Source organism: Corythoichthys intestinalis, chromosome 3, assembly GCF_030265065.1.
Source record: "Corythoichthys intestinalis isolate RoL2023-P3 chromosome 3, ASM3026506v1, whole genome shotgun sequence".
Taxonomy (NCBI): Eukaryota; Metazoa; Chordata; class Actinopteri; order Syngnathiformes; family Syngnathidae; genus Corythoichthys; species Corythoichthys intestinalis.
The window spans coordinates 27,411,781-27,433,530 of NC_080397.1; the positions used below are offsets into that span (position 1 = coordinate 27,411,781).

Genomic DNA, 21,750 nt, shown 5'->3' on the forward strand with positions numbered 1-21,750 from the left:
GAAAGGGTTATTAAAGGAGATGAGATTTTTAAAGAATCAGTAATGTTAACAGGAAAATGAAAAAAATCTCTAGTATGTCTTTATTTTCCCTGAACGAGCAATTTATCAAGTTATTAAAAAAAATTGGAGCTGCGACAATATATTAAATAAAATAATAAATAAATAACTTTTTTGTCCGGATGGCCCAGCCTCTTGGTACATCTGTTGCTCTGATTTGGATTAAGCACATGCATTTTGGTGCAGATGTTTTTTTCATGGAGTATCTGTGTTTTGCATTGCAGATTTGGATTTATTTATGAGTGCTAGTGGGAGACCAGGAATTTAGCTAGCAATACACGGACAAGCGTCACGTTTACGTTCATCACTTGGGACGTTTCAGGAAGTAGTGGTGTAAAATAGGGCTGCAGCTATCGAATATTTTAGTAATCGAGTAATCGACTGAAAATTCTATCGATTAATCGAGTAATCGGATAAAACAAATATATTTTTAGGTGAAGAGCAATTATACATATACATGAGAAAACAAGACATTTCATGTAATCTTGAACCATTTACAGTCAATCAATGTCTTTATTTTCGATGTATATTGTTGAAAACAGCCAACAATTGCATCTCAGATGTAACTAGAATAAAAAAAAAAAGACTAATTCACTGCTTTCACTCAAAAAACTTTTAGATCTTATTAATATATATATATATCTTACCTAAAAATGCCATTACGCTTGATAACACACATCACTTAAAAGTTAGGATTTTTTCCCACGTGTTTCAATTGAATTTCTCTTTGTGTCAAGCCATTTTTAAGTTCTAGTTAAGTTTTAAGTTAGTCTAAACTGTAAGTCCTGATAGGATTTTGAGTTTTTGCTGTGTTCAAAATAAATGTATGATACAGGCTGTATTGGAGCACATTAGGGACCAGTGCTACTTGGTGTTTTATCCAGCAATGACTACTGAGCTAAAATTGATAGTTAGCATGATTAAGTTTTTATTTTACACCCTCATCACTCCACAATGCTATGTTATGTTAAAGCCTGTATGTAAGACACGTTAGCCACGCATCGACAGTGGTCTTAATGAATTGAAACCTAGCCCTCCGCAGGGCTAACGTTCCGTGAGCTAGTAGCGACAGTAACGTTAATCTTATTTATTAGCGCTTAGCGCTCTTTATTAGCGCTTAGCGCTGTACTGCTTTAAGATGGCGGCTGTTTACAAACGCTGCCCAGACGCGGCCGAGTCTGTCATTGTGCATCTAGTTCAACATACATGTGATCTCTATGAGACGCACCAGACGCTGCCTGTTACCAATGTAGCATTGTGCGGGCTAGTATTTAGCAACGTCGGCGTCGTTTGTGGGGGCTGTCGGCTGCGGTAAGTTTTTTTTTTCTTCTTCCTCTTCCTCTCCGCACGTGACAGCGCGCTGTCCCGCATTAAAAGTAGTCCTAGCAAAACGTGATGCTTACAGCTGTCAAAATAAACGATTACTCGAGGTGAATAAAATTACTCGGATCAGTTTTTAAACTCGAGTTACTCGAGTTGCTCGAGTACTCGTTTCAGCTCTAGTGTAAAAACACACACAGGGGAGATGAGGACATGGAATATTTCATTCTGGCTTCTGTTTGATTGTTGTTGTTTTTTTCATGTATTAAACTGATTGGCTGCCACTGGGGATGATAGACATCCGAGCCATTTTGACCGGGAAGGGTGACTGTATTTACATGCAGTCAATATTTTGACTATGTAATATACTGTATATAACCTAGCATAACAGATTGATTGTTTCATATAAATGTTACGATATATTCTACATATCAATCTGGGAAAGACTCAATCAAGACCTGTTTCATGGGCGAAACCTTCAAAAAATATACGGCTGCTGATTGGCTCTTCTCGTCACACTCGCGAAAACATCGTTTCCTGTCAAACAAAAAAATATTTTAGTGATGTTCTTTTTAATAGGGAAATTAAGTGTATTCAAGACAAAACTGGGAAATTGACCTATAGTATATACAAAAAACGCTCTGTATTCCACCATACTATTCAAGCAGATAGTTGCTTCCTGGTTACATCTGCAGCTACCGCCTCTTTCCCCTGATTTGCTCCAACATCATATGATCGAGAAGTGGTTGGACAGTTGTGTTTTACAGGACGGTACTGCATGATGAATCAATGAATCGGGAAGTACCGTCTTGCTTGCAAGGCTAATAAATCTCACTACTGTGGTACTTTCTACTTTCCTCCTCTTTTTAAAACGATTATAGTTTTATTGTATGGTATCAAATGGTTTCAATTTTCCAATCTTAGATCCCCTGCCTAACCTGAAGATCAAGGTGTATAACTCCTCCGGCCTGGTGACACCGCAGGATGACCTGGGAGGCGACTTCACATCCAAGCTTTCCCCCAAGGTAAGACTTAACTCATTACATGCCATTGACGATGGCATGATGGATGTACATTTAGTCTGGGAGGACTGGCTGTGAATGCTCATCTTTCAGTGCCATTGATGGTTGCTAGATGTCCAATTCATTCATCCCAACCTATAAATGGCAGCCAATGGGTTAATATTAATCCTGAAAGCCAAAGCGTTAATGCCAAAACGACAAAAATGTGGCCCACATTTATTTTTGCTTAAAAATGGCATCAATACCAAATTAGAGTTTGCCCTCATGATATTAGCACAATCCATTCCATGACCAAGCACGTCACATTAATTCGTATCATTAATGTATTTCCTCCATTAAAAAAAAAAAAACTGAATTCCATGTAATGTGTGCAACACTTCCCATGAAGCACCCCCCCCACACACACACACACACGTTACACCTAAATGATAATGCAAGGCATAATTTTTAAGGCTAAATAATCTTAAAAAACAAATTAAAAAGTATAAAAACAATGTTATTCATATATAAGCACTTACCATGAGGGCTGAAGTACTGTGACATCATGATAGTGCAAGCCAGCCAATCAAGAGGAGAGCGAGAATGGACAGTCATACATACATTGTAACATTAAAGGAAACAATAGCATACCATTAACAAAACAAAATTTGGGGTGTAAGTAAACTGGGGAATATAGTTAATGTTCACTTGTAAGCACAAATTATTTGGATTCACTTCAATACAAAATTAGGCAATGAGGATGAGAGGCAGTTGGGCAGATTGGGTATTCCATAGATGCGAGATGCTCGTGTGACACCCGGCTCGATTCCGAGGCATTCGGACATGCATAGAGGCTATTCTGGCACTCGTATGGTGAACATAATCTCGCATAATGAGACTTGCTTTGTCTCCTGACAATGCTGGTATTGTGAAAAACTCGTAAGGTGAGGTGCTTGAGTCATGAGGGTCCATTGTATCATCATTCGATATATAAATCATTCGCTCACTGCCAGACCTCCCAGTTCAAATGGAATGGATGCATATCACTATCAATGGAAGCATATAAGTTATTAAAGATTTTTTTTTTAAGAAGAAGAAAAAACCTCACCATCGACTCACTGAAGCATTTGCTCCGACGCGGAGAGCAAATGACAACAGAATCCTAATTGCTTATTTTACATGTGAGTGCTCACATTTAGAGCTGAAATGCAAAGCAGATCATGTTTTGGTTTTTGAAGCACTTTCTACCCTACGGTGTTTTGAGATCTTCCTTCTTTCAGCTGAGCCTGGTGGCAGCGCTCCCAGGCACCGGGCTCAGCTTCCTGCTTACGCTTCTCAAGAAAACATTTGCAACAAAAAAGAGGCGGAGAAAATAAAATAATAAAATAAAAACTTTATGTTATGTTATGTTATGTTATGTTATGTTATGTTATGTTATGTTATGTTATGTTATGTTATGTTATGTTATGTTATGTTATGTTATGTTATGTTATGTTATGTTATGTTATGTTATGTATACAGCCAATAAAATAAAATTCAAATAATACATTTACAAAGAAAGAAAGAGAGTAAGAAAGAAAGAAAGAAAGAAAAAGAAAAAAAACATAAGTTAAATAGTCCTGATGTAAATTTAAAAGCAGATAAAATGATAAAGTTAATTAAAACAATACATTCGGAAAATGATTTATGTACATTTAAATCCTATAACCATGGAATAAATTGATCAAAGGAAAGGAGAACCTTTTTTTTAATGCCCTGTCCCTGGAAAAGAATCCAATAAAATGTAATACACAATTTAAAAAAAAAAGAAATATTAAAGGCAATTACTGCGCATAAAAGTTAAAAAAAATATGTATATAAATATAAATAATCATGATAAGCAAATTAAATACTATAAGTAAAATTTACCAATAATACCCACCAAAAGCTACATCAAAATAAAATACATAGTTATATATTAAATAATAATGCTAACAAATGTGAAGAATCGCAACAAACAGCGAGCTTTGTTTTTTTGAGCAACTTTCGATTGGTGCCAACTTTGTTTTCCCAGTTAACTCAGTCCCTGCTGGACAACAGCGACACTATGAACCTTCGAAACCAGAGCTTGGCTCGCACTCGAGACCCTTCGTGCACTGCCCACGGATCCTTCAACAACCAGGGAGGACATCTCATCGTGCCTAACTCCGGTAACAAAAAATAAATCATCTTTCGAATGTCGGTATCTGGGCGACCCGAAATAACTGGCACTGTTCCTCTCGGCTACCAGGAGTGAGTCTGCTGGTTCCGGCGGGTGCCGTCCCCCAGGGCCGCGTCTACGAGATGTACGTAACGGTGCACAGGAAGGACAGTTCCAGGCAAGTATCCATGCTTTCTGAGCCGCTGGCCGCATGCCATGCTGCTGCTCTCGTATGTTGTACTGTCCATTCTTACGATGGCGCTGTAACTCGAATTTCCGCGAAAGTCGGATTTCATCAATAAGGTCAAAATTTACGTCGAAATACTTTATATCACAGATCTCATGGACATTACAGATCTCAAAGTGCTACAACATAATGGCACTTAAAAAATTGTAGGTGTTGGAAGAGCGAATAGATAATCCTTGAGTGAGTGGCGTAAGAAGCTCTGATAGATATAATAGAGCATTTATGTGGAGACATTGGAAGGCAAGGAGAGAGACCTTGTAGTCATTCCTTGCCGCAATGGAAAGCCAGTGAAGGTTATAGACGATGGAGATGCTGGAGAAGAAGGGGGTGGCTGTGAGAGCTATTGCAGAGAAAGCATTTGCAGGTTCTATTTGCTGCTCCACCTTGGTGAGGTTATTGAAAATGTCCATCTGGTAGGAAATCTTTCTCTTTTCCTCTCAGATCTCAGGGGCACTGACACTGTATCCTTCATTGCGGTGAAACCCTTCACGTGCACTAAAATATGGTCTTTGTAATAATGGTCGCCACGGTCGACGATTTTTTACCAATGTTCTTTGGTGTCTCTCCTTTCTCCGATCTTTTTATAATGTTAAACTTTGTTTCCATGGTGCAGTCGCACCTCCAGATACGAAAGCTTCAGTGCAGGAAAAAAATTATTTATAAAGTTTTAGAAGCATTTGCAAATGATACATCACACGACAGATAATATGTACTGTAATAGATAATTCCCGCTTGTAGCAATGCAATAATAAAAACCATGTTTGCTGCACAATGCACACATATAATGAAACTAAAGAATATAACTTACTGGGCACGAACACCAAAATAATGTTGTCATGTGATAACGTCTGTAGAAGCTGGAACCTAACAAAGTAGTTACACTTAAGCGCCATTAAGAGGCGGCAAAGTATTACTAAATAAGTCACAGACTCACAGCAAACATATGTACACAATAAATGATGAAGTGCACCAACCAAAAATACGACATAAAGTGATAAAAAGTTGGCAGTTTTTGGCCGACTGGGTCACCGTTTCGTGTGGCCACTCGATTCCGAACACACACGTCTCGGTGGGTCTTCAATTTTTTTTTTTTCTTCAATCGCCGACCTTGCCATTTGGCAATCACAATAATGTCTTGACGAGACTGGCTCTTCGATGATACTCCAGTCGGCTTGGTCCATTTTTGCGTGTAGAAAATAATGTTTGATTCTATTTTACAATGGCGGTGATTTTGCGTTGAACCGGAAACAACAGTCTGAGCGGACCAATCACAGTCCGTTTCTGCCCGTCATACACATCTACGCGACGCGAAGGTTAGAAAATTCGAGAGGAGAGCGTCAGGCTAAGGCGCAGGGTTGTAACTCGGGTCTTCCTTGACGGCGCAGGTCTGACGCGGAAGTATAATTCGGCCTTTATATGTAAAACACGCTTCATTACATGAAAAAAATCATGAAAATCCACTCCGGAACAAATTGATTTCATATATTGAGTTATCACCCTACTTAATTTGACTATTTGCTTAACTCTTCGATTGCCATTGACAGCGATTCATTCGCTCCTCCCTGTTTAAATGGATTGGACGTCTGTCGTTGTGTAGCGCCGTAAATGGCAGCCAATGAGTTCATAAATATGTATCAAAAAGCACTGCAGAAGTACCTAAAAATAATATCAATCATAAAATTTAAAGAGATTTTCTATTTTGTTTTATTTTTTTCATATAAATTATACAACAAATTAGAAAATCCTAGATTTAAAACAAATCCCAAAAAGATTAAAAATGATAATAATAAAGTAAAAACAAATGGAAGAAAACTGATAAAATATAAACATTTCATAAATAAAATAAATATATAAATAAAGTGTTTTTTGACAATATAATAATAAATGAAAAGGGGGAAACTATTCATGTATTCCTCATTTTTCATTTTTTTAAATGAGGAATACATTATATGAATATTTTAAATGCATTTGCAACACATATACTTTTTTTTATATTTAATGATTTTTTTTTTTAAATTTCCAATATTCAGATTTTTACCTGTATTTTCCATTTACTTTTCTATGTTTATTATTTTCATATTAATACTATTTTCATGTACTTGTGTAATCCTCCAATACTTTATAAATATTTTTTAAATGTGGAAATTCAGGCGTGAAGGGTGCATTGTGTTTTTAATTTATCATATTGTTTGTTTTTTGTTTTTTTCTCCCTTAAGTCAGACAAAAAGTATGCTATTATTTATACTTTAAACACTGGACCTTTTCCCCATTTTAATACTAACTCTGATAGATGCTTTGTTTTTGTTTTTTTATTTAGATTTTCTTCTTCTATGACTCACGGTGTGAGTGTCACTTTAAACAACCACTGCAGATGTTCTGTTACCAATCAGCATAATGCAAAGTTGAAAAAAACTAAAGCCCAAACTTAAACAGACTGTAAAATAATATACTATATCGCAGATGATTTCTTTTTATTTTTGCATGAATTTCCACGCCAGAGGCTATTCTGGGGATTACTGTTTTTACTGCCACATGTCCTCTAATCCTCTCCACAAAAAGCCAGCGCATGACTAACACTCTGCGGGACACAGTAGAAAAATATTGATATTCCAACTGCATAGTGGCTGTACATTTTAGGCAAGCACTTTACGAGAGCTCACAAAGTAATGACAAGGTAAAGGAAATCTTGCCTAAAAATGGCATTTCACGCCCAATGATGATATTTAGGAGAAGGTAAAAGATAAATAACTCATTGGATGCCATTGACGGCAGAAAAGAAAATCTAGATTTAAAAAAAAAAAAAAAAAAACATCTAGTGCAGCGGTCTCAAACCGACTCCACAAAGGGCCGCAGTGGGTCCTGGTTTTTGTTCCAACAGATCCAGCACAAACAGTTCAACCAATGAGGTTTCTACTAACATAAGCAGCACCTGATTGCAATCAACTGATTACACTTGTAAGAAACCAGATTGGTGAAAAGGTATTTGTCTCGTTTGGTTGGAATGAAATCCAGTACCCCCTGCGGCCCTTTGAGGACCGGTTTGAGACCACTGATCTAGTGGCATCATGGCAGCCAAAGAGTATAAAAATGTGGAAAAAGTCCAGTGTTTTATTAACATATTTTTAGCCTGACTTAAAAATACATTTACAAATAATGTAATGAAATAAAACAATGAACCCTTTCATGCCTACATTTAAATAAAAAAAAAGAAAATTATAAAGCATTGAAAGAATACACAAGTACATGAAAAATAATATTAATACAAAAATATTAAACATTGGAAATTAAAATGGAAAAATACAGCTAAAAAAGTGAAAATTCTCAAATTTAAAAATTATAATTATTATAATTATATATTTTTTATAACATTAATATAATATATATATATATATTCTAATAATATTTATAATATATATTTTTTAAAATATTTTTTTAATTTTGAACTTTTTATTTTTAATCAATTTCCCAATTTTTTTTATTTGTTTTTGTCCGGGTGGGGGGTGGGGGGGCATATGACCTCGTAGTACATAGTTTTGTTGTTGTACTAAAATAAAGTGTAATTGCACATCCACTCAGTGGGTGGCAATGGCGCTCTCATTTTCAGAGTGTTCGCAGTATTTTCAACCAAACAAGAGCACACAGCAAAGAGCACTGGCGATATGAAGAGCTAAGATGAGGAAATATGACGAAGCCTTTATAGCGTTTGGCTTTTGGCTTTCACTTTTAATACAATGGGAAATGAGGAAAGACCAGTCTTTTTACTGTGTCTAAAAATTTTGCATTAGACAGCAAGAAGCCAAACAAATTAACACGTCACTTAAAGACATTAGACCCCAATCACATTGATAAGCCACTTGATTTTTTTTTTTCTGCTAAAATGTGCCGAATATTGCCAACAATCGTCCCGCTTTGTCAGTGTTACATTAGTAAACCAGTGAGCACTGTAAGCATCATATAAGGTGGCATACCAAGTTGCTCAGTGCAAAATAACCCGACAGCATAGCAAAGGAGCTGATACTGCTTGCAGCAAAAATAAAAACTGTCCCTCTGTCCAATGACACTGTTGTTTTTGTTCTATTAATTTTTGTTTTTTTCGGTCAAATTGTTTGGCATGTTGTCATCATAAATTAGTGTTGCTAATCAACTGGAATTTATTATTATTGAGTTTATTAAATTTTGTTTTTCAGTATCAATTGGTCAAAAATGCACCTTCAGTGTATTTTTACAGTTTGGATGTAACTTTTTTTTTTTTTTTTTAATTCAGGCAAATTGATGTGCTTTAAGTCTTTTCTGTCACAAACAAAACAATATTAATATAGTTATACTTTATTGTAAGTTGATTTATATTTTTCTTCTTTAATTTTAAAAAGGACACAATGTAGTGCAGAGGTGTACTTATAATAATACTAATTTTATAGACAAATATTTGGTACTATTTACAGTGGGGGCAGAGATTTGGGGGGGCGCGAAACATTTACGTCTTCCTGAGGGGGGCCGTAACAGAAAATAAGCAAGCACTGCTTTAAAGTGAGCGGACTAACTGTGAATGGTCACATTTCAGTGCCATTGACGGCGCTAGACATCCAATCCCGGTCGAAAGCGATTGGATGTCTATAGCGCTGTCAATGGTTGAAGACCTTGAAAGTTTTGTCCTATTTAATTTCACACGCAGTGGATTAAGCAGCAACCTCTGCATCGATGATGCCAAAGTGACTGCGCTACAGTTTGCCTCCTTGATGGAATGTTTATTTTTTCTAGAAACCTTCATGAGTCATTAATGAGGTCCGGCGGCTGAATCAATAATGCTGCCGAGGATTAGTGCTGCTTCAAGCAGTGCTGGCTGGCCCAAAAGAAATTATTGGGGGGGGGGACTGCATAAAAAGAGCGAGATGCGCCTTGGCTCAGCAGCGGGGGGGCTGGGGTTTGGTTCACACCCACCAGCAGGTGGCGGCAGATGAAATGCTTTTTGAGACTGAATCATCTCTTTTTAACCACTTGATGCCTGAATTTACATTTAACAAACACAGTACTGTATATATAAAAAAATAAACAAAAATTTCAGGGGAAAAACACTGCTGGAGTACATACTTACATGAAAATATTAATCATTAAAAATGTGCAACTGAAACAAAAAGAATTACCTTCTAGTTACATAGTTTTTTTTTTTTTTTTAAACATTTGATCTCGTACCCTGCTATATCAAGAGCTTAAGTGTATCGTCCCATCCCTACTGATCTGTGTTTTCTTAATTTCAGTGTCGTTAAGTGGTAATATGCCAAAGATACTGTGTGGTCAAAATAAAAACAGTTGATTGTATGCTGTTTGTTGCTGCTAAAATGCCTGAATTTCCCCTATAAAGGGATCAATAAAGGATTGCCTTATTGTAGCTTACTTTCAAAGCAGCTACCACCGTCAATGGCACCCTGACTTCATGTTCATGACTTCACATTTATCTGTCCCGGCTAGACCTCCGTTAGAGGACGTGCAGACTGTGCTGAGCCCTGTGGTGAGCTGCGGACCTCCAGGAGCGCTCCTGACCAGACCAGTAATCCTCACCATCCACCATTGTGCTGACAACGTCCATGAGGACTGGCTCATACAGCTGAGAAACCAACTGGCCATGGGGGAGTGGGAGGTGCGTGCGTGCACTTTACTGACACTTTGTCATATTCATTGCCTTTAAATGTTTGTAATATTAGCTAATATTGTTTTGTTTTGTTTTGTTTCATTGGCTGCCATTGGCGGCAGCGTTCAATCCATTTGAGGTGGGAGGGTTGGCAGCAAATGAACATTTGTTTATCGTTAGCATTCACAGTTAGCCCTCCAAGTGTCAATGAATTGGACATCTATCGTTGTCAGTGGCAGGGTTAATAGTAAATGGTCTTTTATTTTTGACATTTTTTTACTTTGTTTCTTTTTTACATTTTTCTTTAAATTAAAAGGAAAAAATTATGTAAATAAGATATTTTAAAATGTTTAAATATTAATAGAGATATTCTCGTAGACTTAATAATAATAATAGCTTAAATTAAAAAAAAAGATTCAACTCCCGATAATCTCTTCATTTGTTTAAAATGTTGATCATTTTAAAGTTTTTTTTTATTACAATCAAAAACTTAAACAAATGTTTTTGTTAATGCTATTTCATTATTTATCGAATATTATCGGGGGACATTACTGTTTTTGCTCATTTTAATTTCTTTTTAATCGAATGTTATTGGGGGACATTTCTGTTTTTGTTTATTTTTATTTCTTTTTAACATGTTAGTCATTTCTAATTTTAGTTAGTTGTAATTAGACACGTGCTGATTGCCGGTTTAAGGTTTACCGTGGTATGAAAATGTCAAGGTTTCAAAACCGCAAAAATTTTCCGTTATACCATCCCGAAGGATTTAGCTATTTTTTATGTCCCAAAAATGCATGGAGAAATACCTCGCTTGCAGCTGTTGCTTAACCCTCCCCCACCGGTTGTTACTCAGTGTCAGTGAGTCAGCTGTGCTACACGATGGCTGGAGGAGGTGAAACTCCTGAACTTTTTCCCCTATCGAAGAAAACAGAATCGTTGGTATGGGAATACTTCGGCTACATAAAAGTTACAGACGGATGCGGCTTAGAGAACATGTTTGCGGAGGGTGTCTGCCGTAGAGGCAACCCCTCCAATATGATTTTGCATTTATACAAAATTAAAGGTTAGTAAACACAGACATGAAGGTTTCCCACCAGCTACGAGAGTTAACTCCAGCGTGTTTAGTGTGTCTAGCGGTGGTAAAACGTGGTGTTTTTTTCTCTCTGGCAACTGTCTGTGTTGAGAAAGAGAGTGTGTACCACACTTTTTTTCTATGGTATGGCTCCTTGGGCGTGGCCTCCTCTCTGCCTGGGCTGCCGGCTGCGGGAGTGGGCGGAGGTTGGGGCTCCGGTCTCACGTTGCCCCACGGAGGCTCCTCGACGTCCTCTTACCTCCGCCTTCCCCTCTCTTCTCTAACTGGGTATCCGCCCTGTGCTCCGTCACGGATAGCTGGCTGGGCGGCGGTGTATCGGCTGGATGTTGCCTGCTACGGCGGGGGACGCTGCCCTGGTCTTGGTGGGCCGCTGGGGGCCCCGTGGCGTGCCGTGCCGGCTGGGGGGCTGCGGCTGTGGGTCGTGGCCCTGGTGGGCGGATGGGGGACCACCCTGGATTCCGGGGGGGACGAGGGCTCCTTTGCTGGGCTGCGGGAGGAGGGATGGGCTGCGCAATACCCCCCCCCCCCCCCCCCCCCGATCCGCCCTCCCTCCCCGGGCTGGCCAGGTGGGGGCTGTGGCCCTGTGACGGCGCCGGCGTGGCGTCTCCGCTCGTCTGCGTGGCTGTTGCGTGCCCGGTGGGGCTCGCGTGCAGCTGGATGTGATTGGGTGTGCTCGGGAGGGGGATCCCGGTGCCAGGATTAGCAATTGGGCAGCGTAGGGTCGGTCGCCAACGGGCTTACACTCACAACGGATTCACACGATTACTGGGTTCTAGATCACAGAGCTGATTTGTGTACACTCTACCCCTTTCAATCACTAAGCTTATAAACTCCCCCACCGCCTTCCCCATCTTTTTCCCTGATCAACAGGCCCCCCACATGGTGTCAACCGGAAATATGTTTAGCTGACGATAGCACCAACATATTAGTAGTTAGTGTAGTTAGGCTTTCAATTTATTTCTTGTTGTTGTTTGTGTTTCTTTTCTTTCTTCTCTTGTGTTTCTTTTCTTCTGGTCCCCCATAACCCCTTCCTGTTCGCTGCTTTGTCATAATAAACGAGGTATGTTGAATGATCACAATGGGAGTATGTCAGACTCTCAATGTGAAACATTAAAACTGTTCAGACTATCCCAGCACTTAGACTTCCATTCTCCGTGTCAAACAGCTGAACAGGACAGGTTTTAAAAAAAAAAAAAAAAAAAAAGAGAGAGAGAGAGAGAAAGCGAAAGAGAGTGTGTTTAGTATGTAAACGTGATACGAGTCGTGTTTTTTATGGAAAAAAGTTCAGTTATTTTTGTTCTGATGTTAATAATGTTGAGCTGTGGCTCTGGGTTCACAGGTCTCAAACCGGTCCTCAAAGGGCCGCAGGGGGTACTGGATTTCATTCCAACCAAACGAGACAAATACCTTTTCACCAATCTGGTTTCTTACAAGTGTAATCAGTTGATTGCAATCAGGTGCTGCTTATGTTAGTAGAAACCTCATTGGTTGAACTGTTTGTGCTGGATCTGTTGGAACAAAAACCAGGACCCACTGCGGCCCTTTGTGGAGTCGGTTTGAGACCGCTGGATTAGGCTTACCTAAAGGACTGCATTTATTTTAATTTTATTTAGAATACTATTTTTTTTTTTAATTATTATTATTATATTTATTTATACTTATTTATTTTAACTTAACATTATACTTATGTTCCAATTTGCTAATGTTATGAAAAATAAAAATCCTGTTCAATAACAATAACACATTTTAGAGCTGTAATTGCAATACCGTGATACCGTGAAACCATGATATTTTGCCTTAAGGTTATCATACCGTCAGAATATCATACATGGCTATTCGTAATTATATTCATGAAACATAATGAGTTTGTAGTAAATGTTCTCTTTAAAAAAAAGAAATGGATAAAACAGCACAGCAAAATAAATAACAAAATTACAAGCAAAATATCAGCAAATAATGTCATTATTTAAGATGTTTATGATTTTTTTTTTTTTTAATAAATAAGGTAGTACAGCTAGATGGCCTTGTTAGCTTATATCGGCCACTCATGTTAGTATATTATATTAAGAAGCATTCGAGCATAACGAAGCCACTTGTGACTATTGTTGTAGCATCTTAGCAATAAAAGAGAACATCTCCCAGCGCAGCGCACACAAACACGGCCAACCTGTTCATCCAACCAGACATACACGCTATATGATATGTGGCACGTCTGTAGGGAATGAAACAAACAGGAAAGGAGGCGGTAACGGCAAGGAGACTATCTGCCACCATTTGTTATGCTCTTGCCGTTCTCCTCGTTTCTGATATTTTTTTCTTCTTAGCATGATGCCTCAGCAATGTTTGTGTGTGTCTGAGCGCATATAGTGAGTCTTATTTCTTATCACAGCAGCACACAATGTCTCTGCACAATTAGCCATGCGCGAAACGTCTAAGTGCGTGTGTGCGTGAAGCGGCAGGGATGGAGTGAGGAAAATGAAAGTTTCATCAGGATGGACGTTTTGTGTGTATGTTCATTTCCTTCATTTGAAAAAGGAGTGAGGGGAGTGAGGTCATTAAATTCTGCTGGTGTCTAGCCACAGTAGTGATTAGCTTTAATGACGCATTCGTAGCATGTTAGCGCCCACTCCAATCTTGTATTGATGGGGAAACATAGCTTGTTTCGTGACTAAACTTACTGAACCTCATTTCACCCCTCCCGGTCAAAATGAATTGGACATCTAGTGCTGTCAATGGCAGTGAAACCAGAGCACTCATAGCCAGTCCTCCTGATTTTAGTTTGATTGTTGTCAGTGAGTTAATACAAAGGTAGCTAAACTCATTTGTGGTTTTCCTTTTTTTTTTTGTATGGGGTCGGGGGCCTAATGAAAATGTTTGAATTATATACAAATGGTCCCAAGACTGACCCATGTGGAACCACACATGTCAACATCATTCTCAAGGTTATAATGTTTTTGGATTTTTCATTAAGGTTCTGTTTTAAATAGTTTTGAGGATTCCTGCTCTCTAATTCAGTTAGCTATAATTGGTGAATAATTAATGATAATATAAATATAAAAATAATGAACTAGAATAATTAGTTGATTTTTCTAGCTTAATGTTTCTTTTTAATTTTTAATTTAATTTGTATTAATTTTTGTATTCTAATATGCAAAATAAAACTTCCGATAAGTTATGCAAATGATTCTTGTATTATTAGACACTCAGATTTTGAGTAAGGATATTTTACTTATTTTGTACATTCGTCACTCATCAAGCTAACAACATTAAAATGACAAAATGACTTATGCTAAACTTGAATGATCAGGTTTTGGCACAAATCGTACATTTATGAGTAAGCAATCCCAAAAAGATTTCCCAACTTGAAATGTTAAGTTGTGCTAATGTAAAACGTTGTGCTAGCGGTGTGCTCCCTTGAATCATTAAATTGGGCGAACTTGAAACGGCAACATTAACATTATAGCTTTAGTTATTTATTGGGTTTTTTTTGTTTGTTTTATGTAATTTGCCCAATGATAATGTTTTTTTTTTCCATTCGTAATTTTCTTTTCTTTTTTTTCTTTTTTCTTTTTTTTTTTTTTTTTCTTTTTTGGTAATTTTGACAACCATGATCATTCAGTCCAAGACACATCAGGTAATTTAGTGTATGTCAGGTTGGTAACTTATTACTTTGTAAATAGATGTCAACGAGATTTGTTGATAGAAAAATAGATAACTGCTTTGCATTTTTAACGTAGCATTCTGTTTCGCCACTAACATGTATGTGTATATGGACTAGGATGTGGTGGTGGTGGGTGAGGAAAACTTCACCACGCCCTGCTACGTGCAGATGGACTCGGAGGCGTGTCATATCCTGACGGAGACTCTGGGCACATACTGTTTGGTGGGCCAGTCGGTAGGCAAGGCAGCCGCCAAGAGGCTGAAGCTGGCCGTTTTTGGACCCGTCTCCTGCACCACGTTGGATTATCACATCAGGGTCTACTGTCTGGACGATACGCAGGATGCGCTCAAGGTCAGACGTTGCTTTTGTCGCATTTTATTCAATTGACTTACAAATTTACATAGCAAATTTATAAATTGTGATATAATGACCATTTCTTAGGTCTTTTTTCCATAAACAGTCTATTTCTGATAGAAACGCCCCAAAATCAATAGAAAGTAACCTGGAAATGTCATAAAATCAACAAGAAGTGATCCAAAATCAATAGGAAGTGACCTGGAAATGCTGTAAAATCAACAGGAATGACACAATATCAACAGGAAGTGACCTTAGATCCGGGGTCCTCAATTAGCAGACCGTGGTCCACGACCGGACCACGGCACACCCACGGACGAACGAAAAAACGAAAAGAAAAAAAACTTTTTTTCAACATACATCATTTGTATGAATCACCAATCTATCGCTTTGCGCTACTATTCTAGTGCTAAATTCTGTTTCATTTTTAGTCAAATATCTTCCATGTTCTCACTTCTGTTGTCATCTCTTTGACAACGATGCACTGATTGGCTTAGAGAGCCTGCGTGGATGCGCTGATTGGCTGAGAAAGCGTGCATGGATACACTGATTGGCTGAGAGTCTGCATGCTATTAGCTACCGTGGACGGACCGCAGAAGTGTCAGCAACCTCAAACACGAGTCGCACCCGGCACTTTGCAATCTGTTTGTACATGCTGTCGTGTACTTTATTTTTCATTCAAGAACGTGAGTCATACTTTGAGCAAGCGTGATTTATTTATTTATTTCCCCGTGTTACCCCAGCACTCTCGCTGCATCCGGGCAACGTTCAAGATCACAGCGTTAAGCAACGTTCACTAATACCACACATTCCACCAGTAGAAGACCGAATCTAACAAAATGGCATGCTCAATGTTGACCAAGAGAAGAAAAGTGGACAACGAAAATCGCCGTTTCAATGAGGAATAGAATGACAAATATGCGACCATTTTACCAACTGCAAGTATCAAACCTATGTGCTTAACCCTTTAAGGTCTGGGCCTATTTTGTCTGATTTTGCATGCCTTTGAAGTTGCCTTTATATTTCAAAGAAAGAATTGTTTACGATGGCCTGGTTTGGTCCCTTTTTTTGTGACACCTTGAACTTCATGTCCAAACTGTTGTTTCCTTCACTGACCAATTATAAATCATCATTTTGGGCCCAAAAAGACCAAAAATTCCAAAATCGTTTTGTCAAAATTTTTAATATTGACGTCCAATTGACAACCAAACATGCGTAACGAACCGTTTTGAAACTTTGTAATATTTATTCAACATGTTAGGATGAACATTCAACCAAAAAAATTTAGAATAAATAGTCTTATATTTGACAATTCAACATAAACAACAGGTATAGCCATAGGCGTTTTTTGCCTTTATATATGCTCTAGTCAAAACCGGTTATATACAGCAGACCAAACAGTGAAGAACAGTGAAAAAATATATACCATCTAACACAAAAAGTGTTTAGAGGCCATCTCTTTATGAGTTTAGGTATTGCGGCCCATCACCTGATGAAAACTATGTACACACAATCAAGCTTCTTGAACACACATTTATATACACAAATTGAGAAGACTGATTGTGGGAAAAAAATATATATATAACATTGGGAAAAAAAGTATTTTCAAAAATATTTACAATAAACAAGTTAAAAAAAATTTCAGGCATGCCACTCCGAAAAGCAGTTTCGTCCTGGGACACAGGGCTACATGACACAGCCCACACTTCCATGGGGTGTCGGTCTTTTTTCCACCCTTCCATTTTCATTTCACTTTACTTTCATTGTCACTATAAATGTACATGAAAAAAAGTTAGTATTTATGAAAATAATAAAGTATACAATAAAAATGTATACAGCAATAAATAATAATGGAAATCTATATGTATGACAATAGAAAGAATACCATAGCTGAATATGTGCTACATCCCTAATCTTCATATAGAAAGAACACCACCACAAATTATAAATTCCTGCCTGGGATACACACAGTGCACGTACGACTTTGATCTGATATGCACATTTTATTATTATATACACAAACACACACTTATATTGTATCAAAATTACCTTTGGCTTGCAATATCAAAAGAAACTTTTTCAGCATAAAAAAAAAAGTGAGTTGGTTTACCTCTGCTCGTCGATGCCGTCACCCACGTGTTCAAATCCGTCACTATCTTCACTCGAGGACGAATTTGGACCATCCTCTTCCTCAAGTTGATCAAAAAGCACACTTGCTTGCGCTAAATTTAGTTTTCCGTTCATTCTCAAAGTCACACAAAGTCGCTGCTCGATCCAAACGGCCGTCGCTCGCCACCTCGCTGCTTCAGAACACTCCTCCCTCTCGTTCGGTGGAACCTCGCACGGCAGTTATATTTATTAAAAAAAAAAACGCATTTTGTGCTTCCACTGTGACTTCGAAAGGGTTCGTTTGATTTGTGTTTTTTTCATGGTGCTTCCGTTTTGAAAAAGGACAAGAAATGATGGAAATATAGACATAAACAAATGATCCATGCAGCGTTTTAATGTTTTTTTGAGAGGACAATAAAATTATAAAACTTAAATGACAATATCTCACGTTTTAGTTGGTCGATTGACTTCAAATAATAACGAGAGTAAACCGCAACTTCCACACTTTAAAACGAGACCAACCAACGGCATGTCGGTGATGTAATTAAAACGTGAGGGCGCTTCAAAGACGACGTGCGCTGAGGACGCGCTGGCGCGTCCTTCGACTCTCAAGGGTTAATATGCTTCAAGACAGTTGCTCTGATAAAAAGTGAAAATGTGAAACGCCATTATGTTAAACATTACAGCTCTTTTGAAGATAAGTTTCCTCCTAAATCAGAATTGAGAAGGCAAGAAATGAACATGTTAAAGCAGTCATTTTAAGAGTCAAGCAAGGTTATTGTTAAATCTATGACACAACAACAAATTGCAACGGAGTGCTTACTCAGAGTGTCGTGGGTGTTGGCCAAACATAAGGAGCCGTTCTCTGATGGAGAAATAATATGTGCATGACTGAAGTGATGGCAGCAATGTTCGAAGGAAAAGAAAAGGAGGAAATGACAACAAAAATCAAACAAATCTCACTCTCAGAATCATCAACCACAAGACGCACTGAAGTACTGTCTGATGATGTGAGTAGTCAGCTTTGTGAATCCCAAATGCCATTTCTCTCATTGAGCAGTGTTTTACAGTTAAAGTTACTGTCAATAATTGTTATGTTTGCACTTTAATGACAGACCTTGTCATTTATGTTCTGAACAAGTGAACATGTACTGTACTACTTGCACATTTTCTTTTTTGTCCAGCAGTGTTTTACAGTTACAAAATGTACTGTCAATAGTCATTTTTTGCACCTTAATGACAGATCTAGTTAATTATTTAGTGTACATATGTAAACATTGTACTTGCATGTTTTTTGGGGTTTTTTTGTATTTTTATTTTAAGTCAAAAAATGTATTGTTAATTTATTTTTATTTAATCAGAATGTACATTGTATTTTTGTTCGGTCAAAAGAAAACCACCTTTACCACCTTCGACCTGCCTTGCACTTGACCGACATTAATAAATGGACCCATGCTTGTATGAAAAAAAATAATTGTGGACCCCCAAGATTTGTGTTTGAGGACCTCTACCTTAGATCAACAGCAAGTGAACTGAATTGCCCAAAAATTAATAAGAAGCGACCCAAGCGACCTGAAAGTGTCAAATGTCAACAGGAATGTGACGATATCAAAAGCCAGTAAACCTAAAATGCCCCCAATCCAAGTGGAAGTGACCTGATATCGACAGGAAGTGATGCAGAAATGTTTCAAAATTAAAGGAAGTGAGCCATTATAAAAAGAAAGTGACCAAGAAAGGCCCCAAATTCACCAGGAAGTGACCTGTAAATGCCTTTAAATCAACAGGAAGAGACCCAATATAGATAGGACGTGACCTGAAAATGCTCTAAAATCAACAGAAATGACACAATATCTACAGGAAGCGACCCTAGATAAACAGGAAGTGAACAAATATGAACAGAAAGTGACGCAATCTCCAAAGGAAGTGACCTCGAAATGCCCTAAAATCAATAGAAAATGACTCACGATCAACTGGAAGTGACCTGAAAGTGTCCACAAACAACAGGAAAGAGACGATATACTCTGTATAGGAAGTGAACGTAAAGTGCTTAAATCCAACTCAAGTGCGAATATGGTTCTCCAAAACACAATCCAAACAGACACTTAAGACACTGATTAGCAAAATCGCTAACTAGCTTAGTGCTCCATGCTAAGTAGTAACGTCTCATAAACAAAGAATACACACAATACAAATGGGTTCATGTACTCACCTCTGACGGAGGCACACTGGATCTAACAACACAAATGACAATCTAACTTTCGACACCAGGTAATATTATAGATTCAGCAACCCAACCTGAGTCTAGCAGCAGTGAACTCTCTTCCTCACTTGCTCTAATCACTGTCGTGCATGCGCAGCATCACATTACACACAAAGACCCAAACGGGACTGCTCAGAGCTGCCGACAAAAATCGATTATCAACTTCGTTGGCAACTAATGTATTAATAAATTTTAATCGGTTAGTGGTTGCAGCCTTAGACGTGAGCCAGTATCAAGAGAAAGTGACCAAGAAAGGCCTCAAACTCACCAGGAAGTGAACCAAAAATGTCCCACAATCAACAGGAAATGACCTGATAGCAATTGGGAGTGACCTGGAAATTTATTTACTATGTTAAATCTTTATATATTGTTAGGGAAATTTCATATTCATAAATCTAAATTTCAAAAAGTTAATCCGAACTTTAACGTTTTTTTGGTTGAAGTTGAATCATATTTCACATCACTTAATATGATAGAAAATAAAAAATGCAAGTCTACTATTGAAGCTCATGCAAAATTGTTTAGCATATGATTGGTTTCCTCTTAAAATTTGATTTTTTTTTTATTTTTATTTGATTTATTTATTATTATTTATTTTTTTTTAATGTTTTTTTATGTCTTATGATGTATATATGTTGAGAGGGGTATATTCTATGTGAACTAGTTGTTTTGTAATGTTTGGTATATGTATGTTTTGTATTGTTTAATAAAAATTTAAAAAATAAAATAAAATAAAAATAAATTAAAAAATCCCCCAAATCAACAGGAAGTGGCCCGAAAACAATGGGAAGTGACTCAAACGCCCTAAAAACAATAGGAATTGATCCAAAATCAATAATAAGTAACCTTAAAGAGCATATGACACCAGAAAAAAAGTCTTAAATGGCATTATTATGTGAATTAGAATCATATTTTGAGACGATTCGACTATATACAACAATTTAGCAAAGCGCAGATGACGAGAAATTAGTCTTTTAATCTGCCGGTTAGCCACGCCTACCATTATAGGGCTTTAGCGTCCCCAACAGGTGGATGACGTCAGCGGTAGACTGGGCTCATCGGTTTTACTATTCAGCCCATTGAGGGGGAATTGTTCAGAACGAGGAAAACGCGACGAAGAGAGCCGCAAAATGTCATTGTTTCAGTCTCTCTACTCCAATATTTTTACAGGATATTCTTTTTATGCAAGTATTTTTCCCCAATAGCTATATAAATGGCTTGAGAAGGACCAGTCAGCCCGTCGAGGGGGAACTATTCACAGTGAGGAAAACGCGACGAAGAGAGCGGCAAAATGTCATTGTTTCTGTCTCTTTACTTCCATATTTTTACAGGATATTCTTTTTATCCAAGTATTTTCCCCAATTGCTAAATAAATGGCATGGTCAAGACAAATAACAATCTTGTGCTAAATGGAATATGAAATAATAAAAATCCATTTATTCAAGACGACATGGCAAAATTACTACATAATGGTCAAAACTGTCGACTTCACCTTTACTGTCGCACCTCCCGAACGATATTTTATGACACCTAAATCGGACATATGTCATTTCCCTTTCCCGGCTTCGGAGAATGTAAACAAACCAGAAGGAGTGACAGCTAGCCGACATGCTAACCCGAACCGAGTGATGTTTCAAAGTCTTCAAAGCGGAAAATCACACAAAGCTATCCTGGATTATTTGACATGACGACCCGGTTGTCGAATGTCTTAGCGGATCGGCAAACCGCCCGGCGGAGAGCAATTTACAGTTCGTTCCCCGGAGGAGGGTGGCTGGAGCTAACGCAGCTAACGTGCTGCTGCTAATGCATTAGGAGAGCTTTTTACATGCCTATCAATGATCAA

The 21,750-nt window shown here is 37.9% G+C and overlaps 1 protein-coding gene across 4 annotated transcripts in view; it reads left to right on the forward strand.

Moving 5' to 3' along the window:
- The window catches only part of LOC130912928 (netrin receptor UNC5C-like), a 404,638-nt gene that overhangs the window by 362,898 nt on the left and 19,990 nt on the right, over positions 1-21,750 (forward strand). For all 4 annotated transcript variants that reach the window (XM_057831087.1, XM_057831088.1, XM_057831089.1 and 1 more), the window contains 5 exons: positions 2,302-2,402; positions 4,432-4,567; positions 4,648-4,735; positions 10,271-10,439; positions 15,302-15,535. In XM_057831087.1, coding sequence (XP_057687070.1) covers positions 2,302-2,402; positions 4,432-4,567; positions 4,648-4,735; positions 10,271-10,439; positions 15,302-15,535 — 728 coding nt within the window. The remainder of the gene's footprint in view (positions 1-2,301; positions 2,403-4,431; positions 4,568-4,647; positions 4,736-10,270; positions 10,440-15,301; positions 15,536-21,750) is intronic.